This window comes from Thunnus thynnus, chromosome 7 (assembly GCF_963924715.1).
Source record: "Thunnus thynnus chromosome 7, fThuThy2.1, whole genome shotgun sequence".
Lineage (NCBI taxonomy): Eukaryota > Metazoa > Chordata > Actinopteri > Scombriformes > Scombridae > Thunnus > Thunnus thynnus.
Window position 1 is genome coordinate 19,210,946 of NC_089523.1, and position 27,554 is coordinate 19,238,499.

Below are 27,554 nucleotides of genomic sequence, written 5' to 3' on the forward strand. Positions count from 1 at the left end.
CATTTGCTTACCGGAAATGTAGTTCTCTCTCCGCGGAGGTTCTATAGTGAAGAACGACAATGATTCAGAATAAAACTACAATAACTCTGAGCCACCTGTGAGGGGCGGGGAGAGGGTTTGCAAGACTTGCCGGGGTTTTTATGGTAAACACGCCAGTGCTGGGACTTCAATGCAAGTAATTAATGTTCCTTTCGCGTTGTTGTCTATATTAGCATACACAACAAATATGTATCTAACGTTTAATAGACGTATTAACTGAATTAGACCCATCCAATATGTAAACATAACTTAGTTCGTGTTAGCTAGCGCATGGATAACTTGCATACTCAACTCATGGGTTTCTAGCATAACGTAAAGTGAAAGCTAACTGTTAACTCACCATCCACGCAGTACGTTTATTTACCGCTCAGCTAACTTACATGTTACTGTTAACTTAGCTACTGCTTTACGAACGCGTTATTAGTTAGCTAACGCTGGCTATCACACAATATAACACAATGAATTGTAACGTTACGTGAAGTGTAATGTGCTGAGACCCTGATGTTATAAACATAAGTTGTTAGCTCTCTGTCAGAAGCTTTAAAAAATTACAATAGTGCTTCAATAATGAGACATTTTTCATGTTCTCAAGTTAACTTTATTGTGCTTTCTGCAGCGGAGGCTTCTTGCTGACCACTTGTCAGGTGTCAACTGATCTCTCATTTACCTCCACCATCATGTCCTCGGAGAGCACCTTGTGAGTCTGTTTAAGTCATGACTGCTTGAAGAAATCTCAAACCAAATATTTTGTGATTGTGCTGGTTAGTTACAGTAGAGTCCTTGAAGTTTCCCAATGAATGAATAGTGTTGATATAGCCTAAAGGTAATGTTTCAGGTTCAGAATAATTTAATGTATGAGTTGCATTTGATATGACAGTCATGTGTGCTGTTTCTGTTTCTAGGGATGATGAGGATACCTTTAAAATCCTGATTGCTACAGATGTTCACCTGGGTTACCTCGAGAAGGATGCCATCCGTGGCAATGACTCCTATAATACATTAGATGAGATCCTGAAATGTGCTAAGAAGAATCAGGTACATGCAAGTTTATAAATGTGTGAGAGTCACAGGGATGACCCCACATCAAATCTGATTCATGTGTATCTCTTTCTGCTCGAACGGACATCCCTAAATCTACCTGTCTTAAATGTCCTCTGTTATCTTTTTGCTTATTTGTCGGCTTACAGGTTGATTTCATCCTGCTGGGAGGTGATTTGTTCCACGAGAACAAACCAACACGGCGATGCCTCCACAACTGCATCACTATGCTAAGAAAATACTGCATGGGAGACGCGCCCATACACTTCAATATACTCAGTGACCAGACTGTTAACTTCAACACCACCCAGTCAGTCCCTCTCTGTCTATGTGGTCATTCTTTCCAAACACTGTTGCTGAATGAAGGTTTTACTGATGTTGTCATATATGTGTCGATGTGTTTAGGTTCCCATGGGTTAACTATCAGGATGAAAACCTGAACATCTCTATTCCTGTATTCAGCATTCATGGTAACCATGATGACCCAACTGGGGTGAGTTCCTTCCTAAATAAAATGAATTGTCAGACACGACACAAGATCTATACGTGCAAGTATGTGCATTTGTGTCAGTTTTGTTATTACTGCATATTTGTTTGTTTCTATGTCATGATTACTTTCTTTTCCTCAAGGCTGAAGGTTTGTGTGCGTTGGATCTGCTAAGTGCCTCCGGTCTTGTCAATCACTTTGGTCACTCCCAGTCAGTGGAGAAGATAGAGATTAGCCCTATCCTCATGCAGAAAGGCAACACTAAACTGGCCTTATATGGTCTTGGTAAGTGTGTGTTTTGTTTGACATGGCATTTGTTTTTCAGTCTAAGTTGTTTATGGATGGTTTGCTATATAGTATGTGTGCTGGTGCTTGTGTGTAGGTTCTATCCCTGATGAGCGTCTGTACAGGATGTTTGTCAATAACCAAGTGACCATGCTCCGTCCCAAAGAAGACCAAGATGAGTGGTTTAACCTCTTCACCATCCACCAGAACAGGTTAGTGCATCCATGCGTATATTATTGGATATCCTAATCCATTAGGAAGACAGAGATTTACAGTTTAGTCATATAATAACAAATATCAAAGCATCCATACTGTATGTCTCTGTGTCCCCGATAAAGTCTTTAGTCAGAATGCAGGATGTCTGTGGTGAGGGAAGTAATGGCAGTGTGTTTTAAGATAAATAGGTTGTCTGGCCATGCTTGTTCATAGGTTGACATGTTCTCCATACCTTTGATTTAGTAAACCTTTACTGTATTACTTACACAAAGTCAGCCCCAGTTAGTTATTTTAGGATATAAATAGCTATATTTTTGTCACAATACATCCTATTTTTTTTTTATTGTTCTATGTTTTCTGTCTGTGGATTTTTTCCAGGAGTAAGCACGGTCCCACCAACTACATTCCTGAGCAGTTCCTGGATGAATTTCTTGACTTGGTGGTGTGGGGTCACGAGCATGAGTGTTTGATAGGACCAACCAGAAATGAACAGCGGCTCTTCTACGTGACACAGCCAGGCAGCTCTGTAGCCACATCCCTGTCCCCCGGAGAGGCTACCAAGAAGTACAGATACACACAATGGATGATGGACTAAACATTCTGATTATGTTTTGAAGGGCTACAGTAGTCAAACCACTCTGTTTATGTGTATCTAGGCACATTGGACTGCTCAGGGTGAAGGGTCGTAAGATGAACATGCAAAAGATCCCCCTAAAGACGGTGCGTCAGTTCTTCATCCAAGATGTGGTGCTAGCTGACTATCAAGACCTCTTCACACCAGATACACCTCAGGTCACAAAGAAAGTGGAGAATTTATGCTATGCCAAGGTACTGTAATACCTGAATTAACCAACAAATGACCAGTGCCAATCTTATATCTATAATTCTTAAACTCATGTTCACACATCTGCAATCTTTCTCTTGCTCTGTAGGTCACTGAGATGCTAGAAGATGCTGAGAGAGAAAGACTGGGATGTCCACTCACCCCAGAGAAACCTCTAATTCGCATAAGGGTAAGATGGACTCAAAGTATGTGCACAAACACATTTTCACACTGGATTTTAAATCCATCATCATTTCATTACCTAGGTGGACTACAGTGGTGGTTTTGACGCATTCAACACTTCTCGCTTCAGTCAGAAGTTTGTGGACCGCGTGGCCAACCCAAAAGACATCGTTCACTTTGTCCGACGCCGAGAGCAAAAGGAGGACATAAAAGGTCTGACACAGACTAAATACACTGCTGTGGACCCAAAGACCCAAAGACCAGCCTACTAATGTCTTGTAACAATTAATAGTTGTATTTTCACTTAATGTTTTGTCCATTTGATGTGTTTCATTCATTGTTTTTTTAAATTTTTTTTAGACGAAGTCAATGTCGACTACAGCAAGCTGTTAAAACCCGCTGCAGCTGAGGGGCTGAGAGTGGAGGACTTGGTTAAACAGTACTTTGAGGCAGCCGAAAAGGTACTGTACACACACAAACTCACCTACTTACAAGATATTGTGGTATATTTGTTTTCATCCACTGTGATACTACTCATTCATTTGATTAAGTGTATATACACGTGCATGTCTTCACAGACAGTGCAGCTGTCCCTGCTGACCGAGCAGGGGATGGGGAAGGCCATTCAGGAGTTTGTAGACAAAGATGAGAAAGATGCCATTGAGGAGCTGATCACTTATCAGCTAGAGAAGACGCAGCGTCACCTCCAGGCCAGAGGAGTGACCACAGAGCAAGATATAGATACAGAGGTGAGGGGATGGGGCGTGCATGGAAAGTGGGGCAGATGATGATGATGTCCTATGTCAAAGTAAGAGTGCATATTTTATTATTTTCAGGTCCGGCTATTTAGAGACTCCAAAAAGAACACAACAGAGGAAGAGAATGAAATCAAAGAAGTAAGTAAGATGGATGCACACAGGCCTGGAATGTTTTTTGTCTGTTTAGCGTCTGACTGTTTGCGCTTCCTCTCTCACACAGGCATTCAACAGAGCCAAAGCTCATCGGCTGGAGCGTGGGGATGACCAGGACATATCTGATGAGCTTGCTGATGTTGCTATGGACTCTGACGAAGACTCAGTAATGTTCCCTCCACCCACAAGAGGCAGAGGGCGAGGAGGCAGGGGGCGGGGTGGCCGAGGAAGGGGGAGAGGTGGGTTATCATTTAATATTTCACAAAAGTGCAGTGAGGACAGAAGCACAGAGGTACACAGCAGTGAATACATGTTCCAATGGTTTATTCAAGTATGTAAGCTGTGACTTTGAACCTATACACCACTGAGTGCTTGAGTGGAAGATTATACTATGTGTAAGGGCTAAACAGCCCCCATCACATTGAAAGTGCATTTGAAATGGATCTTGTAATAGCCAGTATGAACAGGAGGAATGATTACAGCGAGGAAAGCCTCTTTCAGTGTTCATGTGGGCACCTGACTGTTGTTTTAAGACAGACTTGAAAAATTGTTACTCTATCCATTAATGTGCTAGGCCTATAAGAGGTTAATCAATGGGTCGTCTAATAAATCTCTGATAGGAATTGGTTTTCTGTAACATTTACCAAAACAGGCATGGTAAGACTATAATATGGAATTCACAACCAATAGTGATACATTTGGAGCTTCACTTGAAGCCAACAACATTGACACAGTCCAGTCGCTCTCTGCTAAAATTCCAACAGAGGGCAGTCATGACATTCCAGCCCTTGCTGCACACTCTGTTTTATCTGAGGCTTATCTGTGTTTAAAAAGCAAACCTAAATCTATAATTTGTTATTTTTTGTGCCTTTTTTGGTGGATGAATTTTACCCAGGTAAAATGGCTACACAAAGATTTGCAGTTGCTTATTGCGGTTTGTGTGATCCTCAAACTGTCAAAACACTGAACTGAGGCTTTTTAAAAACAGCATAGACACCAGTAGGCCTGTCTAAAAGAAATTGATTTTGATCAATTATTAGCTAATTTAGTTGGACAGTAGATCAGACTAGAACTGGTTTAAAATCTTCCATTTCCGGGTCTGGCAGGGTTTGGCCTGATTATGCCAATTAGATATGTTCTAATTTTGATACTGCATATCAGGTTAATTTGTGTGGTATTTAATGAGATTAAAATGAGCTTTGATGTGTGATCATATTGCTGACATTACATACAGGAGAACAAGGAGAATGTGTATATAAAGCTGGTTTGTTCTCGCTGCATCATAAATCTCTCTTGTAAGTTGTCCCACGATTGTCTAACTGTTATCAACTTTTCACCATCCAGGTGCAGCCGCCTCTGAACCAAAGCAATCTGGTCGGGGCCGCTCTCAGAAATCCTCAGCAACAACCCAAAGCAGGAGCATTATGCAAGGTAGGAGAGTGTGAGATATGTGTGTGAGTAAAGATCAGTAGACACACACTATGCTTCACAGAGAATACACAGAAATTTTATTGTGATTTATTAGTGTATGACTATGTCTCATACTTCATCTTTCATACTTCTTCAATCATTCCTTCATACTTCCTCTCAATCTTCTTTTTTCAGCATTTCAAGCGTCATCCCAGAGATCTTCTCGGACTGGAGCGACCACATCCTACGCAGCAGATGAGGTAATGCAAGCGACCACAGACTCACTTCCTTTTTTTAGTCTGTGTGTGAACTGTACTGTACCATCCTCCAATCTGGTTTTGTATCTTCATCCATCTTCAGATAACCATTGATGACTCAGATGAAGATATACCTGTAATGAAAGCTACTCGAGCCCCTCCAAGGTATGTTTGCCTCTGTCTACTGTCGGGCAGTCCAGTCTTTTAAGAGAGCACACAATCATCCCTCCCCGTCCATAGCTTCATATTTTAAAATTGTATGTATTATTTTACCCTGTTCTTTAACCTGTCTCCTACGCTTGCTTACCTCAGAACAGCGTCATCGTCTTCATCCTTCTCTAAGCACAGCTCTCAGAACCAGAGCCAGTCATCTAAAGGAGTTGCATTTGATGACAGTGATGATGATGATGATGAGGTAAAAAGAGATAAGAGAAAATTATATTGCATGTATATAGAGTGCTGGGGTGCATAGTGTGTGATTTCTTATTTTTTTCCATTGATGAAAAACTTGTTAAGTAGGATTACTATTTAACCATATGGTTCCCTGAGGAATTCAAACTGATCTGAATTCCTGACCTCTTTTAGCTGTTACATCTGTAACAGAAATGTATACCCCTAAACTTAATTTCACATAATCTACTTGATTTTTGTCAGAACTAAACTGAGCTACACTCTACTAATATCTGATTTTGACATATTTTCTCATGGTCAGTGTCTTAATCTCTTTTCCATCTCTATCTTCTTTCTGTGATCCAGGATAATCCGTTTAAAGGCCCCAGCCATCGTGCACGGAGATAACCATAACTGCATCCTTTCTGTAACACTTCTTCATTGTGTTGATTTTCCAAAAATAACTGTAAATGCTAATTGGCAAGTGAGCTGCAGTGGTGTTGTTCTGAAGGACTCCAAAATTTTCTCAGCACTCAGCTTTCATAATGTTGACTTAAATCTTTACAATGGTCAGCTACTGTAGCTTTGGGTAAAATCAGTCAGATCAATCTGTTTCTGTGCAACAGCAAGGTTAAAAGATATGGGAGGTGGGGGCAAGGTGGTCGTTGCTTTCAGACAGGATTTACTGTACTGTTTGTTGTTTATAGTTTTCACAGCTAGCTGATACTGGAATTAAAAATGTTTTTTTTCATATATACACAACTGTCTCTCTGTCTCTGAATTATGATCTGTATCCCTCTCAAAGGCGGGGGCTGCAAAGTCAGTAGTCAGAGCCTTGTGTATCACATAACTCACTGAACAGCTAATTTGCCTGTTATAGCAATTGCACAAAATCTTATCAGTTGATGCACCAGTGGAGCTGGATACTATGTGTTTAGACTCTCGATGCATCTGTGACGGGGACAGCCGTGGCCGGAGGCAGTATGTTTTGTTTGTCCATCCTCATCAATGGGAAAATCAACACAAGGAATATCTCAGGAACACCTTGAGAGAATTTCCTCAAGTTTGGCACAAACATCCACTTGGAATCAAGGATTAACTGATTAGATTTTGGTGGTCAAAAGTCAAGGTTGCTGTGGCCTCACATCCATCCTGATCTTGTGAATACAATATCTCAGGAACTCCTGGAGGGAATTTCATTACATCTTGCACAAATGTCCACTTGGACTCAAGGATGAACTTGAAATTTGAAGATGAAACTGAAATTTGGTGGTCAAAGTCATTTTGACCCCACAAAACATGTATTTCCGAAATTCAAGAATCCATACGCTAATTATGACAAAGTTTCTCAGTCTCTAAGTGAAGACAGCATATTTCTCACTGGAAATTATTCACTGGAATCTTACATGTCAATATAGTGATAACTTCCATTTTGCCAAAAAATACACTTAATACCTTTTATTAAATTCCTTCAAAGCCTTCACTGCAAATATTATGTGTCTGGGCAGACATGGATGTAAGCTGCAACTTGACTGATTGGCGGAGGCATACAAACGCAAGGCAGTATTTGTAGTTTTTTTGACGCTGTGGTGCTGCTCCACTGGTCTTGCAGCAAGAACCCGTCAAGATAGGAATGTGAAACATGTAAGGTGTGTGTTAAAGGTGGAAAATGATTCACACACAGAAAGTTACATAATAAACTTAAAAGTATATTACAGTGATCAAAATTAGGATCTTTTCAAGAATCAGCATAGTAAAGCAGATACTCAAGACAACTTTTGTCCAAACCCTTCTGCTGATCTTGGAAAAAATAAAGTTATTTCTTATTCATCAGATGATTTAATTTAACATGTTGCTCAAGGTGTTGACATTTTAATGTACAGTACGTTTCAGGTTTCTAATGATTCAGTAAGAAATTTGAGCTGATAATTGTAATTTGGAACATCTTTTGTCCACAACTGATATAATGATTTACTCAACCCCCGTTGTACCTTTTGTTAACTTTGGGTCAGAGGGTGTGTGCTTGGGAAGATGAAGACACTGAATGGAACAAGGAAAGATCCAGTTTCCAACACATACATACACTGGCATATTATATCAAGTTAATTGTATGACCATTTTACTGTTGTCTGGCAAACTTTCTATAGTACTTTTTGTCAAAAAAAACCCCTCTGTTCTGTAGTCAGGTTAAAGAACAATGCCTTTATTATATTTACAACCTTTTACAGAAATATAAAACATTAGGAAAATGTACCATATATACAGACAAATATTATCAGCCACCTGGCAGTTGTCATACTCTATGCAAACCTAGACAGGAATACTATTTATATCCAGCTATTATAATATACAATGTATTAGTGTTAACTATGTTGAAAAAGTGAAGTGAAGAAATAATGATAGCACTTTGTGCACAAATTCTACAAATTAAATTAACACACTATACTCCCTGTAACTAACTTTTACATTTCAAGAAATGGCAGGTATATCCTTTAGAGTAGAGAAGGGAGAAAACACCACAAATAGCCTGGCCATGGCGCAAGTTTTCTTAAGGCACACTGAATTCCTGATTGGATATCTCAGTGTGAAGGAACCATGAACACATACAGAGTGATTAGAGTTTCAGTGCATTATAAGACTTATAACTACTTGAATCATCTGTATATACAGTAAGATCAAGTAATTCTCACTTTCCACTTAAAGTGCACATGTAAATTATTCTGTGGTAGGACACAAGCACATCATCTGTGCCGTAAAAAAGGTGCATTTGCCCTTCAGGACATCAGGACACACATCAGATCAACTGAATCAGCACCGTAAATGCATTAATCCTCTGGACTTCTACAGTATTGGTAATTATTAACCTGAGGCTTCACAATGACTCCTGCTGGCATTACTATAACACAGGTTTGTTGCCTTTCTTTGCATAGCAGTTTTCCATATGAAACCTCATAACACATTGCACACCCACAGTACATATTATAGCACATAGTAATCAAGTAAATTATGCCTGATGTCTGCCAGACAGGTAAGATCCAACTTCTTCACAGAATATTAAAAATAGTTTCAGAGTTGAAACATGTAGGTTTATCCATGATTTAATAAAGGATTTTTAACTTATAATCATCAGAGTGCCTCTGATGTTTTTTGACTGCCAACCAATATCATGGACTTTCATTATAAGTAAGCTGGACAGTCATTATTTTTTTTATTCTTATTAAAAATAGTTTGTATGTTTGTGGCTATGTCCTCATGTCAGCACCAGTGATCAAATATTTAAATTACTCTCAAAACATAATGACGTAGTGAATTGAGTCTGTGAAATTAGTTATTTGAAACAGTATCAATAGCTTAAGACAATGTTTGTTTTGAGTTACAAATATAGCAGCATTCTGCCATGAAGATCCCAGACTATCCAGTGACAGATAACAACATAAATATATTTTTCCCCTGAGTTAAGAACTTGAAATGGCACAAACAACACCTGAAAGTTTGAATGAAATGTGTGTTTGTGTGTGTGTGTGTGTGTGTGTGTGTGTGTGTGTGTATATATGTGTAGTATTTATGGCTGTGTTTAACAGTTCATCTATATTGTTGCAGATGCATCTTCAACTTCCCCTTTCTCTCCTACTGTCTCCCATCTGCAGCTACCACGTTGAAACATAAAGCTTTCTTTTAGTTTCACAGTCTCTGCAACGTAGTCTGGACTGGAGTCATGTGGTGGTTGCTCATTGTGACAGATGACCTCAGGGGTTTTTCTGCTCGGACAAATGTAAAAAAAAAAAAATCAGAGCTGAATTTATGCATAGTTCTTATCATTGTCTCATTGAATTTATTGTGTTGACTTCAAGTGGAAATATTTCTATTGTGATGCACTTTCCCTCCAAAACTGCTTTACAATGCTATACTGTAATTTTTTACCGGGGCTTTTCCAATCATCATGAATCATTTTATTCAAACTCTACCTCAACGACTGTATTAATCCAGTTGAGCATCTCCTCCACTTTGCTGTAGACGCCCGGCCTTCTCTCCCTGGCACAGCCAACGCCCCAGCTCACCACTCCGACCAGATGCCAACGAGAGGAGGTGAAGTGCACCAATGGGCCCCCGCTGTCCCCCTGGGTTTCAAAACAGCACAATAACATTTTGAGTTTTTGATATCCAAACCACTTGCAAGAAAAGAACGTTAATATTGGATACATTTACAAACTACAGCTAATACAAAACTACAGGCCTGTAGCAGTATCACTTGCAATGGATCCAAATTGAAAGGTACAATTGACAAATTGATTTAAATATCAGTCCTACTATCATTTTTATACACTAGATTTTATGTGGAATCAGTGGTTCATTACCTGGCAGGCATCCACTTTGCCCTCCAGGAATCCAGCACAGATCATCCTTTTGGTTATGGCACTACCATACACTGTGGGGCTGGAACACTTCGCCTGCCCTATCAGAGGGATGTGGGCCTTTTGAAGTGAAGGAGAAACCGTTCCTGAAGGCAGAACAGAGATGCAATATGTGAGTGATGGTAGCAACCTCAAAGACAAGAAGAAGTGTTTTTTTCATGTTCACAAGGTGGCAGTTGATAATGATGAGAGGCAGTGTGTTAGTTAGTCACCTTGTTCACTCAGGTATCCCCAGCCAGTCACCACCATCGAGGCATCAGCGGCAAGGTCAAAGGCTTTAGGGGGTAGACAAGCTGGCTTACGGCTCACTAGAAAACAGGGACAGTGCATTCATTATGAAAATTTAGCCTATTATTTGTTTTTAGGATAGCTTTGACTGTTTGAAGCCATATGTGAAAGTTACCAAGTGATTACACAGGGTGACCTACAGTTAAAGAGTTTTCTGTTTGATATATCTTTACCACTAGAGGGCAGTAGAGTAAAGCCTTTATGACTATAATATCCCTGCCTATGATGAAACTTGATTCTCCTTTTTTTGTGGGAAAAAAGGCAATTTGTTAAGAGTTGGTGTGAATGTGTTTTCTGTGAATTTGCCTTATTGAGTAATAAATTAAACTCTAACCTCCCACTCCGATCGGGCTGCTGAGTCTCATCAGCGCTATGTCGTAGTCGTTTCGTGATGGATCATAGTCACCATTCACTATGATCCTGTCCACATAGGAACCTCCCAGGGAGGCCATGTAGGTCTTGCCTGACACCACCTTCCAGCGAGTCAGCTCCTTTTTACTGCTGCAAGGCCCAGGAGGAGAGGAGGAGGTATGAGTATGAGTAGGTATCAGTTACAAAGGAAATTCAGTCGAAATTAGTATATTGAAAATATACTGACCCAGTGAAGCAGTGGGCGGCAGTGACTACCCAGCGAGGTGATACCAGCGAGCCTCCACACGTATGCTGGCCGCCCTGCTGCAGGCTGACCTGCCATGGCCAGTCCTCAATGAAAGCATCTTTACCCCCAACAATACGGTCCTGAGAGCCCACCTGTCCACAGTCTGACAAGAAAAAAATTTTTTTTTTTGTTATTTTCAGACATAATTTTCTTCCCTTTTGTAAACTGACTTTTATAATGAAATATGTTGTTTGTTGATGCTGATCCATCTATACAAACAGTAGAGGCCAGGTTAGACCAGTTCCTTTTCACCCCTAAGCTAATTTTTGATTCGTTATAAAGAGTGAAGGATACTACTCGATCATATGTTACTAGGAAAGAGTTTTGCTGCTGACTGTAGGTAAGTATGGGCCTGTCACACAACCATGTCATCTTCTACCTACCACTCATGAGCCCCAGTCTGTCTGTTAAAAGCATGTAAACAATGTTTGAGCCACAGTGGCTGCTTTTCTAAAGATAAAACCCACCTGAGCAGGACAAAGACACCACAGATCCGGATCTGCATGCATGGCTATTGGAAAAAAAAAGACATGTATCAAATATTTTCTGTTACAGTAATTTGTTGTTGTAAGTAAGCCACAGATGTTCACACATTTGGTCAAACTGACAAACACGGTCAAATGTTGACCTAACTTCACCTAACCCCTCTCCCGATGAACTTTATCTTTGTTCCTGTTCTGCTTTGTTTAAATAAAATACCTGCCAGTTCTGTTCACTTTCTTGGGGGATATAACAGAGAGGGAACAAAAACTATGGATGTTTTTTTGGCCTTTTAGGAACAGAAACTGTGAGAACAGACAGTGTCTCATGTGTACAAGAGACATGAAGGGGAAGCCAGCAGAGAGCAAAAGTTAAAAGCCGAAAGAGAAAGAGAGAATAAAATTGAAGATTCAACCAGCAAATGTTGATTTGAAATAAAGAAATAGAAAGGAATGTTAGGAGGGGGAAGAAGAGAGAAGTGTATGCAGTGGCGTTGTTCTCATTAAACTTGAGGGGGCACGTGCCTCAAACTGTCAAAAAGTCTTTTTAATTAGCCATAACATTATAGTATGTAAACAAAAGTTGCTTTTGTTCATGTTTTTATGCAGATTTAAAGCTGGAGTGTGGGACTTTTACATATAAATGAACATCTGTTACATTCAAGCCCTTGCCAAATGACATCTCACAATGTTGATTAAGCCTATCACTGCCAGGTAAATCTCTCTGTATTTTACAGTATACCAGAGTTTTTAATGTGGTGTCTATGGCAACATTCCTGCACTGGCACACCGGTAGTGATGCATTTTATGTCAAACAGCAATGATTGGTTTGCCAGAGCTGAAGGGCGTCTATAGAGCATACACATCAGACACCTCCACTGGCCAAGCCGACTAACTTCCGGTTTAGCCCTCTGCTAACTTGAGGGATAAAATAATTTAATCATGTGGCTCTTCCAGACTTTCCAAGTGTTATCGGACCGAATGGATCAAATTCTGATCTCAATTTATCCAATGTTTTAGTAGCGACGGGAACCAGCTTATGCATGCACTCAAAGAACTGGAATTACATCCAGATAACTACTATCTACTCTCACCAGAGACAAAGGTTCCGCACTGCAGGTTTAACTGTGCCTGTTACACACAGTCCTCTCCCTTAAGGCAACTTGGTTCCTTCCAGCTAGAAAGCAGTACATAGTAGCAGCAGAGCTTGCAAATTGTGGTTTGAGGCATGAATAACTAGTCTCAGCTCAGCTCAGCCACCATGAAAACAGCAGCACTTGAATAAAGTTGTGAATTACTTAGAGCTTCACAATTTTAGCTTCAGTGGTTTTAGCTACAACCTACAAGTAATTAACATTAGTGTTAGCTTGTTGTCTTTTGCTATTATTAATTATTGTTTTTGTCAAAACAAATTTGAAGCATTGAAATGCATCCTATAAAACAGATGGTGGACTTAAGGAGATGAAGGAGAGTTAAATAGAGTAAGTAAAAACAGTAGCTACATGTTTGTGAGCTTTCTTTCTTACTTAACAGTGCTGGCTAGCTAACCAGCTAATGTCACCCCTGAGTTTAAAGCCTTCACTAACATTGTCTTGTTCAATATTGCTATTAAATGTAATATAGTGTTATAGGATCATTCAACTATATTTTTAGGTAGTTTCCCATAGGGTGTGGTTTGATCATAAACATAGACTAATTATACATTCATGTTACTGGTAACAGCTTGGTTTAGTGTTAACGTTAACATGCAGTGCGAAACTGTGCCCCCTCAACAGAAATGACTGCATGATGCCCTAAGTGTATGATAAGAAGTCTTTTTCAGTTCAACAGCTATGCCTCTATTGGTCTGAGACTGACTAATTCAAGAATACACCATAGTCACACAGCAAATCTGACATAAAGATAATGTTAAAAGCAACTGCACACTAAACAGCAGTGATTTTTCAGATCACTTAAGATTAAATTAGACTGAACAACTATCCGTATAGCTATGACGAATTACACAGTCATGAATGGCAAAGTAAAAAGCATTAGATTTTCCCATTTAATGACAGATGTGTTGCCTTTCTCACCGGTCAATGGTAGCCTGATGTATGGGTGTAGTTGTAGTCGCAGGCTTGACAGCTGTGAATGGTCCTGTTTTCATGGTAACTTTTAGAGTGTTCACTGGGACACTGGTGCTGCGAGGTTTACTGTTAAGACAGAGAGGGGGCAATGTTTCAGGTCATTTGTCATTTTACAGTCCAGTCATTAAATTGGCAACAGAATCTATGTGATTCATCCCCGGAGGATGTAAACTCACTATGTGTATCCCAGTTGTTTACATGCTGTCTGTGTGTGCTTCTCAGTCCAGTTGTCACTACACACACTCCGCCATCCTGAGCCGGGACTGTACACTTGCAGGACACTCTTACCTGACATGAGACGCACTGGAGGGAGGAATGGTGACGAGGGAAAGAAAAGAGGAGTCATTCATCAAGCTTTGTTTTTAGTGTCTTTGATTATGCAAAGTGAGTCAGATGTTTGTTTTACCTGGAAAAGTAGTGTTGACCTTAAAACTTGACACACAAGTAATTTCATCTTCTCCTCCAGTACAGTCATCTTTCCCATCACAGGCTTTGTCTAATGGGATGAACTTTACTGAACGCTTGCAGAAGAAGTATTTGCTGTCAATCAGCTGCTTAACTGGAGGGCAAAGGAATGGCACATTGAAAAAGAAGGACAGAGCACAGAGTCATGTTAGAATAGCATTTTGCTCGAAAGATGAGATATGCAGTGAATGAATTTTACACCTCTGACAAAACTTCTTTCTGTGGTGTGTGCGTGATGTGCGTATGTTCTTGGAAGAAAAAAACTACTGGAATTGTGACTCACTGAAGTATCCCGCCGTGGCCAATACACCTAACAACACTACAACTGCTAGGACAGTCAGCAACACTTTCTTCCTCTTAGACGCCTTGTCTTTCTGAGTCTTTGGAGCCGTCATGGGCCTTCTGTGGCGGCCTGGCTGTGGAACTACTAGGAAGAAGAGGGAGAATAATAATAATTTAGGGAGGAAATAATAGGAAAGGAAGATGAGAGAGCAGAAATCACAAAGCAAATGAAGAGAGAAAAAGAATGGTTGTTTGAAGGTAGAGATGTCAAGAGGAAAAGAGAAGTACACTAAATGGGCTGCAAATTCTTAGTACACAAAACCAATAACATAACACAGCTTACCAGCTGGCCTAGGATTCAATGGTCTGGTGCTTTCCTCCGGCAGCTGAGCGATCTGAGGAAACAATAACAGAGATACATAAGACAAGGTGAACACAGGTGTTGGAACAACAGTGTGCATCGCATGGCTTGAGAGAAAAGGAAGTGTGTTTGTGTATCTAGCAGCGGTGTAGCTGGGTGATTGTGTAATTTTGTGTGTAAGTTTCCATATGCATGTAATTATCTGAGCTTACATGATTTCTCTGATTAGGTAATTGTTTGAAGATATATTACAACAAATGGCATCTTTAATTCCAAAAATGCCACAAAAACTACAATACTTGAGCCATATGTAAAACAGATGCGTAATACAATGAATATCCAGGGGTGGAGCCACGAAGGATTATCAATTGTGCACACATGGAACATAGTGTGCAGCTTTAGGTTGTCATGTTACATCCATGTGCCTCCCTGAATATGTCAGTCCCTCTACATGCTGCAGGCAGTTCCCATATGCTGTTATCACCATCTCTTATCCCTGAACCTGCCATGAAAGTGATAGACTCTGAGTGTACAGTAGAGGGGGGTGTATTGTGGCAGGGTCTATTGGGACCTGGTGAATCTCCCATTCAAGTGCAACTGATATTGTGCAGACAGAACATACTGTAATGTTGCGGGGTGGTATGGTGAGAGGGGCTCCTGTAACCACAGGAGCCAGGTTAAAGCTGCTCATGTACCCTTGAACAAGATATCGCGTGTGTCCCAGTTGCATAACTGCATACAGTGCATTTCAGTTTGTATTGTGTAGGTAGTAGAAGAAATACAGAATGAGTGACAGTAGTTATGTCTCAACACAGGGTCAAGATCTCCTAAAGCAGTGGTTCCCAACCACTTTTTGTTCTGACAGCTTCAAATGAAGCTGTGTACACAGGTTTTACATATCTGTGAGCACTGGAGTGATTCTCCATTCTCAGATTCTTTTCATTTGAAAAACTGAAGAGAGTAAGGGAGGTAAAACTATGCAATATATAATGAGAATAATCTAACAAAGATTTGAGAAAAGTCTGAGAAAACTAAATTGAATTCTGTGTAGCAGAAACATGTCTTTTGTTAATCATCTTGCAACCTTCCCAGATGAAACGGTCTAGTCTCACACAGACAATAACTGAATTGTGACACTAATCGTCAATCATTAAGTCAAACATTTCCAAGTTCATCATTAAGGAACTTTCCTGCAGAGTGTAAGTTTATATGTAAACACCAGTGGTAACCATGGCTGGTTATTTGAGTTGTACAGTATAAGCTGTGACTTCTCACCTGTGTTGACGGTTAATGCTAAACAGCAGTGCACTGGCCTTTTCATTGTCTAGTTCAAGGTATATATTTACCATTTACTAATGACCACCTGAGCACAAACACCTGGTAAATACAATGTGGTCACATGATATGTCTTGGCTCTCCAATCTCCAATCAAATTAGATGAAGATCAATACCACTCCCATGTTTGTACAGTGAATATGAAGCTGCTGTGAGCAGCCGGTTGGTTTAGGTTAAAAAAAACAAAGAAAACCTTGAACAAGTTTTTGTACGGATTAAGAACAGTAACAAGCTTAGCACTTATAAATCGAGGCTTTTCAAAAGATGCCATCAGGTGTGTATGGCCAAAAACAACAGTCCAATTTCATTCTTTTGCATCCTGGGAGCCTTTTCTATTTTTCGTCAGTGTGCAGGCAATCTCGTTATGAAATGGGACTTTTTGTATGGATTAAACTAGCAAGATATAAGATATAAGTTATTTATTGTGCTGGTAGACAGATTTTGTTACCTTTGGACATAGCCAGGCTACAGTAGTTGTCTCCACTCTTTGTGCTAAGTGTATTTCCTATATCGTTGAACTATTCCTTTAAAAAAAAAAACCCTTTGGAGATCATTACTCACTGTAGAGTCAAACTATTACTATTACTAAGACTTCATGACTCAAATACTTCTTTTTCGTTCAAAAGACAAAACAAAGAAATTTCATACTTTCCAAGAAATACAATTTTCTTTTCAGAAAGAAACTTAAAATTATGAATCATCAGTATCTCAATACTGGATTTATCTAATTACATTTTAAAACACTGAACTTATTCAAATCTAAACCAACCTCCTCAGGCACAAACAGAGGTCATCAGTGGCCTCTTTGGAGGATTTCAGCAGATGGTATATTGTTACAGACTGACAGTTTGAGGAGCGTCTACCAGCTGTTCTTCCTTTGTCTCATCCTCACAACTTTTCATTCACTGTTTGAACTACAAACATATTTACAGTATATACACTAGTTGATACTAGTGTATATACTGTAAATATAAAATATACAGGTATATACAGTATGGTGCAAATTTTTTTATGACTAAACAAGGAATTGCCAGAACCATAGCTGCATAAAACAGCCAACTGAGAACATTGTTATATACTGTTCTCTAATTTTCATTTCTGCTTTAATGTGTTAGATAAATTCCCCTTCATTTGCATGTTTCTGTACCAGCAGGTTCACTCTGCTGCAGTTACTTCAATCAAAGGAAGTGCTCAAATCAACTTTGAAGTAAAAGAGGTATGAAAGCTCATCTCACTGATGCAGCCATTTCATGTCTACAGTTTGCACTTGTCAGTCAAACACAAGGATAAAGTAAAGTGTACACCCTCCATAAAGAGAGAGGAGCAAAGAATGTCGTTGGGCAGGTTTTCTTTTTTTGGGACGGGAGCTCACTTAATCCTGCTGTGAGTCAGCTGACACTGTTTTTCTGAGAAACTTCCTTATATAAGACAATGTTTCAAATGGCCACATCCACGTTTAACTATAAAAGACTGCGTGCGTCAGACAGCATGTTCTTCATTTTAAATGTCATGTCATCAAATATCTCTCAGATTTCTTTTTACATTGAAACATGGAGTGCTTACTTCATGTTCATTCAGCCTTGCAGCACTTGTATGTAACATGAGAGTTGATTCATATGATCAGTTTATAGCCATATACTTTTACCTTTATGTAACAGGATGTAAATTGATTCTGAGACACCCTATCTTGTCAATTTTCAAAAAAGATTGAAAGCTTACTCTAATTTTTGACATTAGATATTTATTGTACATCAAATGCAGTATTTTAATATCACATGACGTACAGTGTCGGGAGTCAAGGAGAACCTTAGAGGAAAAAAAAACCTGCATGATAGTGAGCCCCCTACATAAACTAAATAATTGGATTTTAACATATTCCGATGTGTACACACCCTCAAAAGCATCACACACGCTCGTGAGTGAAACCAAATGGCAAAAATCTTGGTGGAAAAAAAAAACAGGTCATCCTCACCTGACAGTATATGAGAGTGATAAGCGAGAGAGTAATAAAGGTGGCATGACACAGCACAGAAAAAGTGGGAGGTCCAAGTAACTTGGGAAACCAGAAAGTCATGTTGCCGAGAGTGAAAATACTTGAAAACACAATTACTGTTTTGATATAACATGACAACAAGTAGACACTACTGGAACAAATAAACGTCATTGGTACCATGACTAATGCAAATAGTCTCATCAGCCAGACTAAACACAAAAAATAAGCATTAGCCAAGTGTAAACATTTCATGTCTTACTTGTGCAGTAACTATATGAGTCATACTGACCCGTATGGTGAAACTCAGCCAGTCAATCCAGTTTTGATGGGTTTCCAGCAGAAAAAAGCATAACTGGGTCAGCTAGAGACTGCCTCAACAGATAAAAGCCTTGACACGGTAAACCTTTTGTTCACGCAAGGTGTTCCCCTTGCTGCTTCTCAGCTTTGTTGGATTGTGTTTCTTTGACTGAAACATTCACAAAAGGCCTTTTGGCCTACATGTGACATGTTGGATGAGCTTTAATCAAAGGCAGAGATCTAGACCATTGCAGTCTTCACATGTTAAGATATTTAGAGGCACAAACAAGCACATATACATTTATATGGGCAGTGCCCACTTAGGTTAGTGTTGAGCTACTGTGGGCAGCACTCAAACACAAACAGGTGCATACACATACGCTCATTCATGTAATGAAATAGGCAGTGCACACATACATGCTGACCAAATGTTACAACAGCATCATCTAGTTTGACCTACAGGTAAGATAAACCCAAATCTGTTATTCCACATGAACCAAATAAAACTAGTGAGTATCGACAGAAATATGAAACTAAAATACACCTACATGCATAAGAAGCTGCCCACACCTTTACAAAGATTCCATATGTGGAGCAGAAAGTAATCAACTACAGACTACTGTATGTACTCCCATTTAGTTGCAGATAGTGTTTCCAACATGCAAAACACAGCCGCTGTTATGAGTCTATACACTACATAAACTGGTCGAGCACAAGTAAGCCAACTCAGACTAACTTCAGTATGATAATGTGTCTTTGGACCATACTGTGAGCAAACTGGTCACTGGGAAATATAGTGATGATGCTTTACAAATGGCCCCTCCAACGCAAACCAGTGTTGATTCCACTTCCAGTTTCACTCACCCACATGATGCAGTTGTTCCTCTCGATAAGGCCCAGACACAGCTCATCAGAAGCGGAGCACAGAGCACACACAGCCCTCCCTCCTTGGAGGTGGAACTCCCCGAAAACTCACTGTCCCCTGTGTGTCCTTCGTCCTCTACCTCTCACTCTCCTGCTCCACTGGCTTAAACTACAAAACACGATTTGATTTTGTTTCTCTCTTCCCCTCTTCCTTTCTCCCTCCCTCACCTTTTTTTTCTATGGCAGTGTAACTGAATCCGGCTTGAAGGGTGCCTGACTTGCCCCTCTTTGAAAGTAAAGAGTGCTGGTGTGTAGCGATGTGTTTCGACACTCCACAGATTTAGAGGGAGCTGTTTTTGAATGACCAAGCCCTGCTGACAAAACATAAAAAAACCAAAACAAAACTATTCCAGGTAACCTGACACTTCAACCGTCCTCTCTCACTCTGTCTTTCCCTACCTGTGCGCCTTCCTCATTTTTGTCCCTCCTCTCCTCCCACTACAAACCCTCAGGACATAAGCACACCATGTTTTTTTCTTTTGTCCTACTTTGTTTCCTTCGCTTATTAGCCTCTTTGCAGTTCAAATTTTACCCAGACATACACCCACACAGTCAAGCACACAAATGCAAAAATGCAGATATAACACAGTGTGCACAAACACACACCACGCCACTGTTAACTTTATGTTATGCTGTGTGTATGTGCGTGTGTGTGTGTTTATGCTGTAACCTGACCTGAGGTTGACGCGTGTTTCTGCGTGTGTTGTTTTGATAGTCTAATGAGAAGTCAGTTGGTATTAATCAGGAGTTTCTGTCTGACATCAAATTATGACTCATAGCACGTCTCATAGCAAAAGCATAACAACAATGTGACAGCTGCCCTTATGGAAGATCTACTGAAAACAATAATATTTGCATACTCAAATTCTATCCAGAATTAAGTGTTAATTCTGTTAATTGTTAATGGAATTACACAGGTGAGAGGACTGCATTGTTTGTGTTAAAACGCAACATGCCACAGTTGTAGGCAGACCTACTGTAAGTCAGTGATGTCACTGGCTCTGATTAAAAAAAACTCCTTGGATTGTGGCCAGAAGTCCAACATACATGAATGTATTAACCACCAGAGATCAAAACAGCTGCACATTTCCGTCCTAAATGTCATTCAACCGTTAAGACCACTCTGGTCACTAGGTCAGTGCTTCTAGAAATTAAACCACTGTGGATGTTATGGGACACTGAGCATAGACAACTGAGAGAAAAAAGGCTTGATTGAGAGTGTGAGAAAAAGACTGATAAGGCTGGCTGAAGAGAAAGAGCCATTGTCATAAACAGCAGCTGATTGTGTCACCTGACCTGGACTATTAAATACAATGAACCTTAATGCTCACTGGGAAATAGATATATAAATGTAAGTAGGTAGGTAGGATCTTTGGACATTTTACAAACAAGGTTGCTTTCAACCAATAACCTCTGTTAACCATGCTGAAATCCAGGTTGCCAAGACATTTAGAGGCTGGTATGAAATATTGTGCGTGACCTTTTTTTTGTGAGCTTGCCTGACAAAGCTTAGCTAAAGACACAGTACAAAGAATGGCAACACATTCATTTAGATGTCAGTTACTATAGTGATGAGTTACAAGATCTATATTGTGTATTAAATATTTATGTAGATTAAATCACCCATTTTATATACCCTCTAATTCAGCACACTTCCCCACAAAGATCACACTGTAAATCACATGTGCAGTCACAATGTTTATCCTGTCTGACAGCCTGACATGGTTGAACAATGCCTGACAAAATGTTTGCACATGCTATAAAAAAGAAGATGAGAGCAATTCAGAGATCTCATAAATCTATTGTATGCCCTCATTTGACTCTGAGCTTTTATTGTTATGCTGAATCAAACTGATTCATTTTTCTCTTAATCCATCAGCTACTACACACAGTCCGTATCAGACCAATGAAATGCATTTATTTGCTATTCTGCCTGTTGCTGCTAAAACGTGGGTGTTTTTTTAAAAAGAGAACTGGGAGTATGTAGAGTTCAAGGACAGCCAAACACACTGCTGACTTCCTGAACAACACATTCAGTAGTCTAAATGGGTTACATATTAACAGATTAATTGAGAGCAATTGTTCAAATTTTTGTATTCACAATGCAGTTTAGACTTTGTTAGCTACTAAGACAATTGGAGCCATTTTCAAACATTTGTTTCATTAATTTTCTTATAAACATCTTTGGAAAATGTTGTAACTAGTTTATCTCTGTTTGACTACAGGAAACAATGCAGAAACACCTTTGAATTCTGAGAAAACCACTGAGAAACCTTTATCTTATATTGTTATTTTTGATCACATTGATGCATTTGTCCCGTTTTTAATGTTAATAAAAGACCAATTTTACCCAAAACAAAATGAACATGAAAATGGAAAACAACTGTAGACCTTTTAGAACACAAATCTGATCTCCTACTTTCTAAACAAGTATTAAGTTTGGCTTAATTTGTTTAATCTATCTCAATTTAACTTCCCTTTAAGCCTCATGCACCAACCTCATATCAGACATGATAAGGAAGGTTTACTTAAGTTTAGTAGGAAACTTGATTAGAGATGGATCAAAGTTCTTTTCTGAGTTGGCCTTATATAAAAATCATCTACCACTTGTAGCACAAAGATTTTGTTGCTGGAAAATTATCAAGGTGCCATGACAGTTAAGGTTTGAAAAAACACAGGAGTAATAAAAAAAACAGATCATAAGTACATACATGTAGACATTATTCTTTATACCACTGTACTCTTCCTCACCTGAGATGTAGCTGTCACTCTGTCAGTCCTTGTCCGAAGAGCATCTGAGGGCTGGTGAGTCAGTTAGTAGAGAAAAGTAAATGGTGCCTGAAAATTCTGCATCTTTCTTTGAAGAGTTTCTCAGCGGTCCTTTATCCGTTTAACAGGTGACACCTTTTGAAGTTCCTTCAGCTCTCCACTTCCATGGCAGACAAATTATCTATCTGTCTATCTGTCTCTCTCTCTCTCACACACACACACACACACACTCACACACATATACACACAACACAAATGGACATTACCTCAATCTACCATCAAAGTCATCTCCCCACCATTCCAAGCACCCTCCTTTGTCCACACAGGTTTTTTGTGAAACCTGATTCTTTGCTGGAGAAACAGTACAGGGAAGTACGGCTCGGTTTAAGCTTGAAAAATAACAGGTTAATGATTAACACTCACATTTCATGTTCCTTGAACTCTAATGAATGCCCCATACAGCCCCATATATTGCAGGTTTTCATACAAATTCGTTTGGTTTTTAAAATGGAAATATTGAAAATTGTTAAAATTTATTAGAAAACTGACCTAAAAAAGCCTAATTGTTTTGACAAAAGAAAGAAGGAAAAAAAAACAGATAGTCAAAAACAGATACACAAAGGAGACATTCAAGCTCCACCAACAGTTAAAACAAGTAGTTTTGTTCAAAAATCGTATATTTATTCGAAATAATTTTACGGCATTCAAATTATATTATGAGGTTAAATCGTGAGCAGATTCAAGAAACAATCAACAGAGTCCTGTGATCTTAGTCTTGCTTCCTTAATAGTGTTATTGTGTAAGTTGCTGACCACTAACTGACAGACAATATATAAAAGGATGGATTTATGGTAATAGGAAGTGCTTCTACTGCCTGCTAGTACTCATTATGCAACGTAAGTAGGCTACATGTAACCATTGTTTCCAATGCCATGTCCTGTCATAACAGCAATACAGTAGATAAGGTCATCATAGATAGAGGGCTTTGTAGGCTGAAAGTTCATATTGCGTTAATTGCTGTAATGAAGATCGGCGCCCTGTTTACACCTGGCATTAACATCCGTCACAAGTGGACAGCTCTAAATACAGATGTGAACGCACCCAAGACGCATTGAGGACGGATTGAGATCCGATCACTCAGACCACATTCAGAGGTGGTCTGGGCCGCATGTGGCCACACATTCTTTTGGTAGTGTAAACGCAAATGAGTCCTGGGCCACATCGAAACACAGCCTACTCAACTGACGTCCTCTGTTTTCCAGCAGATTAAACATAGGACCTTCTGTCCAAGGCTGTTCAACTTGTTTGTTAACAGGATAAACAAATTATTTTGTCTGTCATGTGAATTAAAACGTAATCCACTTCCCGTTTTTTCCTGTTTTTCTCGTTACCCTAACCGGTTTCCTTCTTCAAATCAACAGTAAGAATAGAAATTAAACCACTAATTTTTCGCATGTCTGTCTAAAAAAATATTTCAGAAGCTAGTTTCCGATAGTTAGTTTCCTCTTTCCTGTCAAATTGATGACGACACTTTTTTATTTTGCTGCGCTGCTTGACATGATGAGCTCAGGATTTATCAGGAGGACGACTGCTTTACTCCAAACAGTTTCACTGTATGAACCTGCACTGTATGCAACAGCTGGCCTTTTGGATGTGTAGAGGAACACAGAGCATTAATTAACATTAGATCCTGACCGACCCTGTCGGCGTGTCGGAGGTTTAAATAATCAATGAAGTTATGCTGCTGAATCTCTCTCTCCCGACGCCGAATATTTATTTATATCCTGAAAATTTATCCTGTTATCAAACAAGTTGAACACAGCTTTGCATATAGAGCGGGGAAGTGAGATCCGATCACATGTGGTCACTCAGGACGCATGTAGAGAAGCATGTTAATGCCAGGTGTGAACAGACGCACTTAAAGCTGTCCACTTGTGATCAGATCACCGAGACGCATGTTAATACCAGGTGTGAACAGGGCCAGTGACACTTCTCTGTGTGATGTGATGGTAATATGAAATTCTTTCCTGCACATTCGCTGCTAGGAAAATAAAAATAAATCACAAAAAGATTTCCTGAAAATATATTTTTCACTGTTTATGGTCACCGCTCACAGGGTGAACCTACATAGTAGGGATGTGCAGGGAGCCCAGTATTTGTATTTGTATCTATATTTGTTGAGGCAGCAAAATTATTTATATTTGTATTTGTGTTTGAATAGTGGAAATATGTGTAAAAATCCAGTTTTTGTTTTTATTACGCTTTTAATTTTAGGATATTAAAGTGTTTATGAGTAAACTATCTTATGAAGGAGGTCCCCACACTGGGTCACGAATTCCAGTCTCCCAGATCATAGACGACTGCGCTGACTACTGGGCTAAAACTAAGTGCATTGCACATGCACAGACAAACCTCTACATATTTATACATGTAATGCTTTGCACTTTTCATTTATTGCCTACTTTTTACAACCTAACTTTGTGGAGAGGAGAGGGGGACAACATGTTATGGAGAGTCCCTTGAAAGCACTTGTGTCAGTAGCTCATCTTCATCTCTGGGGAACACCTCCAATTCCTGGAGTGATGTCAAATAAGGAAATGTGCGTCATGAAGCAGGTAGATGTGCTGATAAATGTAACAGCAGAGCAGAGAGAGACTGAGATAGCGATGAAACCGACATGCGCGCTGGTATTTGAAATGTTTTTTGTTCTTTCAAAAACAAATAATTTAAAAAATATTTGTGCAAAATAAATGTTTGTAAAAAAACCCCACTATTTGTGCTTTGCCGAATAACATATTTGGATTCGGACACACCCGTACTACACAGACACAAAGACATACATTTGAGGTCAAACAAGGTGTTACAGAATGAAATGGGATATAATTTATGTATTTTATCATTTCAGTTTTTATTGAGATAGCCTGTTTATGTGTGTAGGTATGGTCTGCTGGTGGCTCTAAATATAAAGTCCGGGGATCACTAAAGTCATTAGGATTCGGTGGGCAACATGGATATCTGTGCTAAATATTATTAAAATCCATCCAATATTCGTCAAGACACTTAACTAAATTCCAAAAATGTCAACCTGCTGGTGGCACTATACAAGTAAGGGAATCACTAAAGTCAGTAGGCTTCACCTTCTGGGAACCATGAATGTTTGTACAAATTTTTTTGGCAATTCATCTGATCGTTGTTTTGATATTTCATTCTGGACCAAAGTGGTGGACCGACCAATGTTGCCATCTCCGAAAATGGCCGGCTGACTTAACTAATTTTCCAGATATAAGAATAGAGAACAGAGGACTGAGGAAATAAGAATGTTTAAACTAATAATTGACAAGAGCCCCCCCTAAATTCCTTTGCACTCTTTTGCTCAGTCTTCATATTATCAGGGGTATGTGAGATTTCTTCTAGTATCCATACCAACATTAGAATATCATTTGGCAAATAGGGTGAGATAGGGTCAAATCCACATCTGGAATCTGGATAACCAGTCCCAGTATTGGACTATCAGTAGATTTATGAATGAATAAATACATAAAAGAATATGACAAATGGCTGAGGGAATCTGATTTCAGCTCATGTTCATCAGTGTAAGGTAATGCAGTCACTCATCCACATCATGTGATACATGTGAGTAAATGGCAGGCGGCGATGGTAACTCACTATGTAGCTGCAAGCACATTTTGTCGCTTATTCTCTTGTTCTGTGGTTGGACTTGTGATGTCAAATTGTGAATCACCCACGCAGGTTTAATAACAGGAAACTCTGCACCACTCAGAACTGATAACATCTCGTGGATCAGTGGTAACAACGTTTGTAAGCCTGTAGCTTATCAGGCTGTTGTGCAGCTTACTTGGAAACATTAGTTTTGTACATTAAAAATTTAAACTGTGGTAAGTTTGTAATGAGTCTTTCATCATTGCTTGACTATACTATAGACAATACCAGTGCTATGTACTATTGACAATACTATTGTCTAAGTGTACTTTCATGTATTTTTTCTTTTTTTAAAGAGTACAAGGCCATTATTATATATTAGACCAACTACAATTTTAATACACTAATTACATGTCCATCCAACAATCATAACAATCTGTGAAAGAGGTTTCAAAATGAATCTCAAGACTTTAATTTTTGAGAAACTACTTTTCTACTTTAGCATAAAACTAAATACAGGGGTTAATTCAGCCCTGGAATCACAGAGATCTACTGATACCCTTATTTACAGTAAGTAAATGACTAGAGTACTGTAACCCTAGAGTATAATGACTGATTGTTGGCATTTCTGAGAACTGTGCAAACGTGTGTGCATGAAAAAAACCCAGCAGCCCTAAAAATACGACAGCAAGATAGCATTACTGCTTGCAATAGAAACTGTTTTTAATTTCATGGAAAATATCAGATTTGTAACTCAAAAACCTTTACCTTCCATACATTTTCAGTGAATATTAGTGGATTTTTATGACCCAGTTTAAAATTTCAGTACTTTTTGAATCAGATGTTGTGGTACTCTTTCCAACCCAGGTTGGTTCAAGGTTTCATCAAGTGTTTGCCCCATTATTTTCCAACATTTAGAAGTGTAATACCAGAGTCATCCAACATGTGTCCCCATGCACCACCTGGATCAGGTGTTAATACCTGGCTGTCTGTTAATGATTTGTTATGAAAAAAGGCTACTATTCAGGCTATGATGGGAATATAAGGGACAAAAGGAGGGCATTTCATGTTGTAGCCTTAAAGTAGTTGTCCTGGGGCTTGAAAAGACCAAAATGTGTAGTTTCTCTTTGTGTTTCCTGTTAATTTAAGTGAAACAGTCACACAAAGCGTGAAATGTTTTTTAAACTGTACAGTATCAAAGTCCTTCAGAGTGAATTTTAATGTGAGGGCTGCAAAGCATGACTGTCCATGTAAGAACGATGGCTTGTCAGATCCAGATGTTCTAACTTTAGCTAATGAAAGGAGGGTAGAAGACAGGCGGGGCAAAGAGAGAAGATGGACCGGTTTTAAAGAATGCCTGCTATGGGGACATGGACAGGCAGACGTAGGCAATGAAGGAAGAAGAGAGAGTATTCTGTTTTGGTTCTTCGCAGTCAAGACAAATCATTTAATATAGACTGATATAC

General features: G+C 39.3%; 2 protein-coding genes across 8 annotated transcripts; one reads left to right on the forward strand and one right to left on the reverse strand.

Moving 5' to 3' along the window:
* The first annotated feature begins 68 nt into the window (after nucleotides 1-68).
* Nucleotides 69-6,787, forward strand: mre11a (MRE11 homolog A, double strand break repair nuclease). 4 transcript variants are annotated; one of them, XM_067594750.1, is made up of 20 exons: nucleotides 69-175; nucleotides 656-736; nucleotides 942-1,074; nucleotides 1,227-1,387; nucleotides 1,483-1,570; nucleotides 1,708-1,849; nucleotides 1,947-2,061; nucleotides 2,444-2,629; nucleotides 2,722-2,893; nucleotides 2,998-3,078; nucleotides 3,155-3,284; nucleotides 3,432-3,532; nucleotides 3,650-3,820; nucleotides 3,908-3,967; nucleotides 4,050-4,221; nucleotides 5,327-5,413; nucleotides 5,588-5,652; nucleotides 5,753-5,814; nucleotides 5,962-6,064; nucleotides 6,406-6,787. In XM_067594750.1, exons 1-20 carry the CDS (start codon nucleotides 141-143, stop codon nucleotides 6,445-6,447), a joined length of 2,187 nt encoding a protein of 728 aa, XP_067450851.1. In that variant the 5' UTR covers nucleotides 69-140; the 3' UTR covers nucleotides 6,448-6,787. The 4 variants fall into 4 exon arrangements, with proteins under 4 accessions (XP_067450851.1, XP_067450852.1, XP_067450853.1 ...); XM_067594751.1 differs by having other exon boundaries at nucleotides 93-171; XM_067594752.1 differs by lacking the exon at nucleotides 69-175 and adding an exon at nucleotides 207-389.
* Nucleotides 6,788-8,221: 1,434 nt separating this feature from the next.
* tmprss4a (transmembrane serine protease 4a) lies at nucleotides 8,222-22,826 on the reverse strand. Of its 4 annotated transcripts, none has more exons than XM_067594760.1 (13): nucleotides 22,411-22,826; nucleotides 15,093-15,144; nucleotides 14,751-14,891; nucleotides 14,409-14,561; nucleotides 14,179-14,305; nucleotides 13,949-14,068; nucleotides 11,865-11,908; nucleotides 11,338-11,500; nucleotides 11,074-11,240; nucleotides 10,664-10,759; nucleotides 10,395-10,537; nucleotides 10,005-10,157; nucleotides 8,222-9,797 (listed from the first exon to the last, which is right to left on the reverse strand). In XM_067594760.1, exons 3-13 carry the CDS (start codon nucleotides 14,860-14,862, stop codon nucleotides 9,786-9,788), a joined length of 1,290 nt encoding a protein of 429 aa, XP_067450861.1. In that variant the 5' UTR covers nucleotides 14,863-14,891; nucleotides 15,093-15,144; nucleotides 22,411-22,826; the 3' UTR covers nucleotides 8,222-9,785. The 4 variants fall into 4 exon arrangements, with proteins under 4 accessions (XP_067450861.1, XP_067450860.1, XP_067450858.1 ...); XM_067594759.1 differs by having other exon boundaries at nucleotides 14,751-14,894; nucleotides 22,411-22,825; XM_067594757.1 differs by lacking the exon at nucleotides 22,411-22,826 and adding an exon at nucleotides 19,600-19,932.
* Between the last annotated feature and the right edge of the window lie 4,728 nt (nucleotides 22,827-27,554).